Source organism: Eleginops maclovinus, chromosome 10, assembly GCF_036324505.1.
Source record: "Eleginops maclovinus isolate JMC-PN-2008 ecotype Puerto Natales chromosome 10, JC_Emac_rtc_rv5, whole genome shotgun sequence".
Taxonomy (NCBI): Eukaryota; Metazoa; Chordata; class Actinopteri; order Perciformes; family Eleginopidae; genus Eleginops; species Eleginops maclovinus.
Window position 1 is genome coordinate 8,863,174 of NC_086358.1, and position 11,120 is coordinate 8,874,293.

Below are 11,120 nucleotides of genomic sequence, written 5' to 3' on the forward strand. Positions count from 1 at the left end.
ACTCAAAGTTGACTTTTGCTGCAATAAAGGTCGATCTGCCCTGTATTAGACTGAATGTGTTATGTTACAATACTTTTTTTCCTCTTATTGGCTTTGCACAAAGTATTCCTTCCTCAAAAACACCACAAAATAAAACTACAACTGTTCACTGTCAAAATAACTTTTATGTCAACACTCAAACACATGTCAAACATAAATCAATCAGGCTGGATGTACTTGAACTGGTGATTAGGACAGAACAGATGACAGCACAGCCTACTACAGAACACAGGAGACAAACACACGCTTGGGTAATTAAGTTTTAACCTCTTTTTTTTCTAGAGTTTTTCTGCCAATTTTAACAAACTTAAGTGAATAAAGCATTTTTTAATGGCAACATAGGGAAATATTAAAACATAAAAAAACACTGATTAAAAAAACATTGAACACTCCATATGGAAATAAAATTAAAGCTGAAAAGCTAAATTAAAAGCTGGATGGCTGCTTCTGGTGGCCACATTCACCCTATTTCATTTCAAAGATTCAAAGACTTGTGGAATTTTGTTTATACTATTTTGTGTTTCCCACCAACTGCATGATGAGAGAAAGCTGCAGCTGCACCAACTGTTCCAGGTGGTCGACCTGTGAAAGGGAACAGAACATGTAACTATTTGCCAATTTCAAGTCAAAGGTCAAATGTCAAATGCTGCTCAAGCTACTTAACATGAATAACTTAATGGTGGTATGTGAAGTTATAACTCTGATTTAAAAACAAACAAAGATGCTTTCTAAAAAAAAAGTGTGAAACCACCTTAGTCGTCAGGTTCAGACAGCAGCAGCCTTGAGAATCTAATTTAAACAGAAAAGCAAAGGTGATGTTATACAATTGTGATCACTCACAAACTAATTGTAAAAGCAGAGTGGGATAGAAGTCTAACTGTGGAAAACATTGATCATTATTGTTGTTTAAAAGCATACCGTTGGTTTTTGAGGTTTTGCATGGAGGCTCCATTTGTATGATGTTCTGAACTGGATCTGCTGAGAAGCAAGATATTATTACAACTGCTGTTGGCACAATACATTAACCATCCTGCACCTTTATTAACCAAGTGGTACATCAATTGATTACCCAAGTAATCAGTGCAGTATTTTGAACCCAGGTACGCACTTAAAGCACCAATGACTGATGCTGCTGAAGCGTTTTTCTTCTGCGGAGGACTTTGGGGGGCCGACCTTGGGGTCATGGTTAGGTCGGGTTTAGCTGGTGTATTTTCCACGGCCTGTGGGGCAACAGGATCTGGTGTGGGCAGGAGGCCGGCAGGTGCGATTGTAGTGTTGGCAGAAGATGTGCTGCTGTTAGTTTGGTCAGCCTTCTGAGTGAGAGATGGGTGACTCTTAGCCTGGGCCTGCAGTGCATCCAGGAGCATGGTGGTGAGATCCCCCCCGCCTGTCTCAGGGGGCTGGCTCAGAGAGAGCACGTTAGCAGAGCCGTTGAAGGACTGGACTGTGGCGAGGACGCCGCTCAACAGCAGGCTGTGAAACAACTGCTGTATTTCCTCTGGAAACTCTGCAGGGAAGCGCTCCTTTCCTAGAAACAAAGAGTGGAGAAATGATTACAACCCTTTTCAGACTGGTCAACTATGAAATCAATTCAAAATGAAAGAATGACGATCCTGCGCCTCACCACTGAGGGTGCAGCGAGTGATCTGAAAGGGCAGCTGCAGCAGGCGTGTCGGGATGGGCAGGATACGGGAGAAAGGCACCTTCTCAGTGTTACCGTAATCTGCGTAGATGACCCCCATCTCATTCTCACCGACCTCCAGGGCCACCGCACGGTACCAGTTATTGTCAGCTGAAATTCAAGTTCAAACTGGGTGATACATTTCATATTTTGGCAGTATTGAGAGCACCAACAGATGCTGATACAAGTCAGGGATATCGGTTGCCCAACCATCATGTGACAACTTCCATAAGTGATTTTTGGATGTTTCACCGCCCTGATCTGCTTATTGTGTATGCAACAATAAATGCGCATTTATATTCAATTTGAGGAGAATATTTAAAGCTTACAACATGTGCAAACTTCTGAAGTTGACACATTTCTGAAAACTCCATTGAAACAGACCCTGTGGTTAGCAGAGGAATGTATGCCAGGCTGTAGTCTCCTACTTGCATGCTGTGTTTAAAGAAGAACTGCTCCTACGCTCTGCAGAGCACGCGCTGTGTAATTATATCTACTAGCAGACACCAAATTACAAGTTTGGGTCTGCAGGGCCACAACTGCAGGTGGGGTCTCCACAGCAGAGAGCCAACATAAAAACTAGATGGAAGAACGAGAGAAGAGAATTCATAATGGCAGACTGTTTCCTCAGAGCGCAATGATGGATCAGCTGTTTTGTCCTGGTATGGTCTCTAATCATTTAACAATGTGTGGAATCATACCGCCTGAGCGATGGGGTTTTCCCCGCTGACAGTATCTATTCAACAGCTTTTTATTAAAAAGTTATCCACCATGCATAACTCAACTTCCATCTCGTCTCACATACATTTTCTCAAACAAGATTATATCAGTTTGGCTTAAAAACTAAAACGGGTTTAAATATTGATCATCAATATGTTGGCTTTTATGCAGGGACAGATTTGAAATTGCATTTATTACTTTTTCCTTATGAGTTATCTTTAGTAAAAACTGTGTTTAATATAATGACAGCATGAGAACGGCCATGAAATCAGAAGCCTGCTCACACAGCCAGCCACTTATAATTTACCTGTCTGACATCTAGTGGCGTTAAGGGGTCATGGCGAGCGTGTGCATGTCTACGGTCTTGGGAGGGATTTGCATGTTATAGCAGTGTGTGTTGCAGTGTGAGCAGGTGCCTTTTGACTATCTACTAATTTGTGACGACCTGATTAAAGTGTATTACTGGTCTTATCCTGGCATGATGTACAATATCATTTCATGGAATCGTTAAGTCTTCCGCACCAGTGAACTTGGCGCAGCAGACTGCTCCAGCCGCGGGTCTGCTCAGGACCGTGGAGGATGAGGAGGCCTGGATGTTGCTGCAGTACGCGGCCAGCTGCATCATCACCTCCTGAAGCTTCTGCGGGGCCACTGCACAACAATACTCGGCAGTTACAACGAGAAAGAGTGGTAAACTTTAAACATGTTTGCATCTTTGTAAGACAGACAGTGTTCTGACCCTGGTTGGGGTCGAGCAGGTAGAAGAGGGAAGGACTGCTGATGGCTGCAAAGCAGGGCTGAAAGCTGATGTTTAGAGGCAGCTCCACGGTCTTCCAGTCAACTGGGAAAGGTGGGACTGTAACAAAATTAAAAACACATCATTGTAACTGGGCAAATCAAAACATCAACCATTCCTGTTCATCTTTTGGCACTCTGACCCTCTGACGGCATTGCAGTTGGCCCCTCAGCTGGCATCTCTTTGGCTCCTGTCGGATTGGAGGCTTGCTCATTTATTTGGCTCTGTTCATGTTCCTGCATTTTCTCTTGGGGTCCAGAGCCTGAGGTCGTCTCTTTGGGAATCCCTCCAGGAACTTTGGCTAGTTGCGCAGAGATGAGAGCAGCGGCCACATTGATCCCTCTGCTCTCCAGCTCCACTCCGTAGCCTTGTTCAGTGCGAGAGAAGACCCGTGCAGAGAGCGGCACGCCGCCCACCAGATTCTGTAAGCACAGCACAGATTCACCGCTCCACTCAGATCCCAGGGGCTCCACACCTGAGTTCAAACATAAAACACACGTCAAACACTGTGTGAGAAACAACATTTTGTATGACCCTTTTAAAAAAAACTAATAATGCATCACTTTGATTTATGTAGAATTCAGTCTTGTGCAGAAAGAGTTGTAACCCCAAATAACCCCTCTGCTACCAATCAGCTACTCTCTCGTCATAAGAGAAAATGCATTGACACACACACACACACCTGTGAGCCAGCAGCGAATTGCCTGAAAGGGCAGAGTCAGGAGTTGAGGTTTAATGGATCGAACGCGTTTCTTTTCCACTTTCATGCTATGACCGTGGTCCACAAAATGTACAGACACTCCGTCAGACAGCTCATTTACCAAAACCCGACGCCACTCTCCATTACCTGGGGAGCCAAAAAGCACATTATGTACAATTAAATCCCACAAAGACAGAAAAAAATGGAGACTTCTGAATATAAATCTGATAAAGGTTGTTGGAAAAGTTCCATGTGTCAAAAGACCATGCATTCAACTTGTAGATGAAATGAAAAACTGCTTTTCATTTAAAAACAACAAGTTGATCCACATAGCATTATTCACAAAGATCAAAGAATAACTTGTTCTGACTTGTATGCCAACGTGTCAAGCCTCATGTTTCAACAGTCTGAAGAGCCGACAGTGTTCACAGTAAATCATCTCACCAGGAAACATGGCACAACAGGGCTCCCCCACTTTGGGCTCAAAAGGGGAGGCTTGCGTCTCACAGTGCTCTTTCAATTGAGCGCCCAGCTCTACCAGTCGCTGATGGCCTGACAACAGACAATACGAGAACAAGGTCAAATCAAGGTATCATAGAAGAAACATCAAATCTTTGCTGGACATAAAATGAGCCCCCCCCATGATGGAAAACAACACTACCTGTGAGATTGTCGATGCGACAGTAAAACTCCAGAGGGTTTCCCAGCATGCTGGCTAGCAGCGCCACTGTCTGGCCGTCACAGGGAAGCTCAGCACACGACCACACCAGAGGCTCACAGGCTGGGGGGGGCACTGAAGAGCATATTCAAACACAAAATTATACATAACATAGAAGCCTTACTGTCTGCCTCCTTGCACGATGCATTTTATAGTCAAAACGTGTCATAAGTCAGTCAAAGATCGAAATACTGTTTACCACAATCCCGAGGTTCAAAAATATACAAATATATATACACATTGTTTTGATGTAACGTATACAATTATTTGATAAGACTATGGTAGGCCCCTTTGATAGAATATACAAACTCAAATAAAATGTTGGTTAATACATTACACTATTGTCCAATGTCTGGAAAGGTAGAAATAGTAATCTTGGTAGTTTGTTCACAGTTGGAGACAAACCAGAGTAATTTCAAAGCCATCCCACCGTGTGGTTCTGCAGCAGCGGTCTGCTCAGGCTGCTGGTCGCTGCTGGCTGGAGGAAGAGGAGTAGGTTCAGCGAAGCCGGCAGCGGTCAGCAGCTCGGCGACATTGGCCTGAGGATCACTGGCCTCATCAATCATGGCCACCAAAGCTTTGCCCTTTTGTGCTATCTGGATTTCCACGCGCAGTATCCGATTGGATATACTTCGCTGCAGACCCAGCAGGCACTCCTCTGACCAGACCTCCCCCACAGGCTGCACCCCTGGAAAGCAGCCGAGTGACAGATGATGGAGAAGGTTTGAGAGGGAGAGATCACTTCAGAAATACATTTGTGGTTTTAAGTTTGTGTTTAATTCTGCAAACAAAATCCTAGAACGCTTTGCAAAACGTTTTCTTTATATCTTTATCTTAATTTCCGAACAAACTCAAATCCGTATTTAAAAAGTAAACTGCTTCAGGGGCATTTCTAGATGTATTTGTTAGCTATCAGTGTTAAATAGAAGGAGTTGCTTAATGTCTATAGAGAAAAGGAAAAGCAACCTTGTGGTAAAATAGCTCTAAAAAAGTAAAACGTTGTCAGAGTTTTGGAAATGATTTGTTTAAGATGTTGAGGGCCACTAAAGAAATAATGAAAGGAATACTATTACAAGATTTTTTAGGCCGGCAGGTCCCTCCAAAACTATTCAGCACACTTCAGTAAGTTGTAACCGATAGACATGTGCTTTGGGGCGCATACATTACCTGCCAGACCACACCGCACAGCTTGCATGGGCAGGGCCAGCAGTGGAGCGCTGATAGGCCGCAGGTGGCCTAAATCCACCTCCTCAGAGTTGCCAAAATCAAGGTAGCCCACACAGACGCGCTCCTCTGATGAATAGGCCAGAACTTTGGCCCTGTACCACTGCTTGTCCTCTGGTAAAGAAAATATGCAGAGGTCAGAGCCTAGGGTATCAATGCATGTCAACCAAGGAAAATACTAATTTGATATTTTCATTTAAACACATTTATAAGAGGGATACACTTGTTGCAAATATACAACAACATTACAATTTTACTCCTGTGTACGTGTTAAACCTGAGAACTGGGCACCGCAAACTGTGCCGGGGGCTGGCCTAAAGTTCTGGGAGGCCAGGGGCTGGCTGCAGTGCTCCCTCAGCTTCAGCTGCAAGTCCTGAATGACTCCTGTAAAACCACAAACTCACAAGTTAAAGATATATACGTTTAGGTCTAGATGATACGTTTTTGGAACCAGAGGAAATGCTACTTACCAGCGTTCTGCACCTTCTGCACGATGATTTCATCGGGCGACTGGAGGTGGGTGACCACAACAGAGAAGGAGTCGCCCACCGCCTGGGTGAGGGGCTCTGGGGACTGGGCCCAGGTGTTGTCATCCTTCCCATCGGAGCGACACCTGAAGTTCTCCAAGGATGCACTCACCATGGCGGCTGAGAGAAATCAAACTTTACTTAGCTAAATTCTAAAGTCAGTAACAAAAACACAACAAAACCAGAAGCTGAAAAAATGCCATGACAGAATCTCAGAAGCTCAATGCTTTTCATATTTAGCCAAAGTATCCGTCAAATCTGTTTGTAAAAATTAAGTGACCTTCATTACTTTTGATACCCAAAAAGACATCTGTACATTAGATATTTCAGCAAACTCTGCAGTTGCACATTCAATCGAACTTTAAGGCCATGAGCCACATGGTTGCGCACATTGTTGTGAGTGTTTTGTTTTGCTGGGTTTTTTTGGACACTTCTTGTGTGAATTACGTGTCATTATGTTTTTTGGTTGAGCGCACAGGATAAAGGTTCAAATAGTCTGCTGTTGATAGGGCAATAAACAGGGATAGATATAAAGTGATCTCCCCAGGAGAGTGAATCCAGGTGGGATGGCTAAGAACATATGGCTTACTTATTTCTTGCGGAGTTGGTTTTTCGTTGACCGTTTCCTCTGCTGCATATCTATGCTCCAGGAGGAATGTGCTGAACTTCTTTCCTAGAAGACACAACGAAGGAATTTTATGATTTAAATGTTTGCAAATCCTTTCCTCTGTATCTCCATCAGAAATCCCACTTAACCCATCATTTTCCAACTATTTATAACCTACCCATGGAAAGCAGGATATCCACAGCATAAACGCGACCTTTTTCCAGGGTTTCCACCAGCTTAACTGTGAAAGTCTTACCAGCCAAGAGCTGTTTCACTGACATACAGCACTCGGCTGACCACTTGTCAATCCAAGGCACCACCCCTGCAATACGGCACTCCATTGCCTGGGAATGATAGATAAAAAGTGCTATCATCATGCTAGCTGTAAGACACTAGCACGTGAATTTTATCTTGTGAAAATGTGTTATCTATACCACGCTTAAAAACGTGTATGTATATAGTGGTGCGTAGATGCACTTACACATGGACAAAATGGCTGAATATTAGCTGCCAGAGGCTTGATCCTGTCCACAGGGACATTCTCTTCATTGCCAAAGTCAATGTAAAGGATGTAAGCCGTCTTCTGGTCAGCAGCCAAAGTCTGGACAAGGCCTCGGTACCACTTCTACAAACACACAAAAAGAAAGTGAAACATACAAGTGATACAGGCAATGATTGAGCCAATTATTAAACCTTTTCACAGAGTTCATCTAGAGAAAGCCTCTGCTCACCATGTCAAAAGAGAATTTAACCGCGCAGACCTCTCCAGCGTGCGGTACGTATGTTGTCACTGATGGGCAGCTGTATGTTTTCTGAAGTTCCTGGCTGATGCTTTGAAGAGCTTCCAGCAGCTCAGGACTTTGGGCAAGGATGAAAAACCTGCCAGGGCTGAAGAACTCTACAACAGTTGCCTGACAACCAAACAACAAAAGGCATTGCATGTTAATATTTTTAAACATTAGCTGGATCAGTCTTTAAAGTTAAGGCAAACCGGATATGTTATACCTGGATGTCTGTTCCCTTTATAATTTTTCTCACATGCAAGTCCTTTATATAGACCCTCTGGAGGCTGGATGCATCACAGTGCTTCAAAAAAAGAGTTTTAACATACATAACAAAACATTGACCACAAATCATTCACATTGGGTTATTTTGAATCTGCAAATACCTTAGACTCAATCATACTAGCTCTGTCTCCAGTCACTGGCAAAGCTGCAGTTTTCTCTCTTGATGAGAAGAAAGGTGTGAGTGCACATTATCTATTGGATAATATATAATGATTCTACTCTTGACTGGTGAATCACATAATGATTGCTTTTTGCTATAATAAAAAAATCATCACAGCTGACAGTAAGGAGGAGCACTTAGGGTTGACCTAGCTTACTTTGCAGGTTCTGGATCAATGGACTTGCACGTGTGTCTGTGTGCCATCCAGTCTTTTGCCTGACATGTCACAGAGCAGTAGGGCGTCTTCTTGCAGCGCTTGCATCGTAAACCTCCTGTCAAGTGAACATATATTAATTATAGATTGCTAATTGTAAGTATGCACTAAAGGAAAACTGGTCAAAGTCTAAATAAGGAATTATCTAGAAAGGGTCATCAAAAGGGTTTTGTATCATCATCAAATATACCTTTTACCCTAAAACATCTTTCCTTAGCGGAGATAAGAACACAATCTCGAGAAAAAACCTCACAAGAATTATTTCCTACAATTGCTGTGGGAACTTTACACCCCCCTTCACATGCCATGTTACTACAATACTACCTTTGTGACCACAGATGTTGCAGTTGGACATCAGTGCAGACTCTATAGATCCTAACACCTATGAAAAAGGGAAAGACATGTGGAAAATGGCAATATCCAGCAGAACATATTTATTAAGCTAATAATAAAGAAGAGTAAATGTGTCACATACTGCAGATCGATCGCTGACTGGTGAATTTGTAGGGCCTGCAAAAATAAAATAAATGAACATGGTCAAATATAAAAGGGCCATGGTAAGGCTATATAGGAACTAACAAGTTTGCCATGCTTTATGTTGCATGTATAGTAACTAATGGCATTGTACAGTTTTCCAGATTAGAGCAAAAACAGGTATGCCGGGCAGGTGTCTCCGGTAATGAAATCCCTTCGGCTAATGATTTCAATGATTTACCGTCTCCAATGGCGGTCAGAGGGCGAGGCCTCGGGGCGAAAGAAGCCAAGGGGCTCGATGATGGCTTCCTCAGAGGCAGGTTAGGTCGAACACAGTTTGAAGGAAATGAGCCGTGCATGTCGGCAGCTGCTAATGTTACAAATACTTAGTTAACTTAGTCAGGTTATTAGTACATTTGAAGTATGAGAAGTGAAAAAAACATAAGTTTATCTCTTAGGGAGGAATGCGTTTTTAGCTAGCTACAGCGGTGACGCGCTAACATTTCACGATGCTGGTACTGATGCTAGCCCACGAACTACTTTTAGCAAATTACACTGCGACAATTGGACATCACGTAAAACAATACACTGGAATAATGTTGTTATACGACACAGCTGTAATTATAAACCCCCAAATAATAAATATATCTCCACTTATAGATTCATATTGCGCAGTCAATATGTTTCACCTATACGCACGTGGTTGAATAGACGCAGATGCATAGGCGCACTGAGTTGTGGGGGAATCTATCAAAGGGAGTGGTCAGGATAAATGTACGGAAGAGGGTTAGGGTCACATGAAAACAATTTTGGAGGGATTTCAGAATTCTGACTTTAAAATCAAAATTCTGAGATTAAAGTCAGAATTCTGAGATTAAAGTCAGAATTCTGATTTAAAGTCAGAATTCAGAAGTACGGGTTCCTGTAGTGGCCCAACTTCAGTGAGAGACTCTCATAATGCACTACGGAACAATGAAGGCGGTTAACGGAGTTTCTGCGCTCCAGAGGGGTCCCGGAGGAAAGCATATTCCAAATGGCAGAACAAAAGGCGAGTTATACATCTATTTGCGTTGTTTTGACAACTCTGACTTTAAAGTCATAATTCTGAGATTAAAGTCATAATTCTGACATCCCCAAAAAATGTTTTTCATGTGGCCCTAATCCTATTCAGTATTAATGTACATCTGTTTCCAGAAAAAAACATATTTTGGACTAACTTTATTTTTATTAGGTTAATATTAAGCTCTGACATTGGTATCCATACACTTTCAGAATGATAATTGCTTCTTTTTTTATAACATAGGAATGTCTGACAACAAATTGGCCTTGGGGCTATTGGGAATTGTATTTACTACAAAATATTGTTAGTGCTCATGCCTGCAAATTCTCCATCATGTGAATTGATTACTGGCTTTGTCATTGCACAATGCACACTGACTTTACTAATTGCATTTTAGTCAAATAATTTATCATTCAGTATAATAATCATGGTCCGCAAGTAAGTTCAATAATCACATCAATAGTAAGTGTTATATTGAGTGTGTTCTTGTTTGTTATGTGTTCCAATATTTATATCTGGAACAATTAGGTGAAAAAAATTACATTTGTGACATTTGACATTAAAACCAGATTAAAACACAACTGAAGAAACACACTCCTCAATGTCAGTTTCGGTAATTTATTGACAAGGATGACGACACCCTGAAACAGAGTAATGCAGCAAGATAAGCTGACAAAGTATTACATCCATGCAATTTAATCAACAGAAAATATATACCACGAAACAGAGTATAGTAGTATAACAGTATAATATATATATAGTATAATATATAGTATAATATAATAGTGGAAACAGTCTTACATGATTGAGTGGACGACCGCTCGGCACTCCCGGGTCAGAGCACGGCATAACCGGGCAGCGACAGCAGTGACACTGCCCTTTAGTGGCCGGCGATAAACTCTTCAACAACAGTAAACATTTAGGCAAACATGTGAGACAGAACAGGCATGGTAGCAGAGTCCGTGTATCTTCGGACCATGATACACGGATAGCAGGATGTAGAGTAGCTGTTATAGTATAAATCCAACAGTTTCCTGTAGCTTATTAAATAGGAGCACGTTTAATGTGGAGGTGTACCTGCTATGCGTTGACGTCAGACTTACGTAATTCCTCACTGGTCTCTGATTGGTGTA

General features: G+C 42.3%; 1 protein-coding gene across 6 annotated transcripts; it reads right to left on the bottom strand.

Annotated features, from left to right (window-relative positions):
• Window positions 1-141: 141 nt before the first annotated feature.
• Window positions 142-11,051, bottom strand: tdrd1 (tudor domain containing 1). 6 transcript variants are annotated; one of them, XM_063892446.1, is made up of 26 exons: window positions 10,789-11,051; window positions 9,169-9,294; window positions 8,929-8,963; window positions 8,778-8,835; window positions 8,397-8,511; window positions 8,181-8,238; window positions 8,018-8,098; window positions 7,744-7,923; window positions 7,494-7,637; window positions 7,191-7,356; window positions 6,995-7,078; window positions 6,349-6,525; window positions 6,146-6,262; window positions 5,822-5,992; window positions 5,085-5,342; window positions 4,598-4,729; window positions 4,381-4,488; window positions 3,919-4,083; window positions 3,379-3,711; window positions 3,180-3,296; window positions 2,963-3,091; window positions 1,664-1,831; window positions 1,109-1,567; window positions 958-1,017; window positions 791-828; window positions 142-621 (listed from the first exon to the last, which is right to left on the bottom strand). In XM_063892446.1, exons 2-26 carry the CDS (start codon window positions 9,284-9,286, stop codon window positions 550-552), a joined length of 3,543 nt encoding a protein of 1,180 aa, XP_063748516.1. In that variant the 5' UTR covers window positions 9,287-9,294; window positions 10,789-11,051; the 3' UTR covers window positions 142-549. The 6 variants fall into 6 exon arrangements, with proteins under 6 accessions (XP_063748516.1, XP_063748515.1, XP_063748520.1 ...); XM_063892445.1 differs by having other exon boundaries at window positions 9,169-9,297; XM_063892450.1 differs by lacking the exon at window positions 9,169-9,294.
• Window positions 11,052-11,120: the final 69 nt, after the last annotated feature.

Bases quoted from the DNA above. Each gene is read 5' to 3' on its own strand.
- tdrd1 (XM_063892446.1), bottom strand. From the start codon at position 9,286: ATGCACGGCTCATTTCCTTCAAACTGTGTTCGACCTAACCTGCCTCTG. The intron at 6,263-6,348 runs GTAAGTAGCATT...GTGGTTTTACAG, and splicing joins GCAGAAGGTGCAGAACGCTG to GAGTCATTCAGGACTTGCAG. The intron at 3,297-3,378 runs GTCAGAGTGCCA...ATTTTGTTACAG, and splicing joins AACTGCAATGCCGTCAGAGG to TCCCACCTTTCCCAGTTGAC.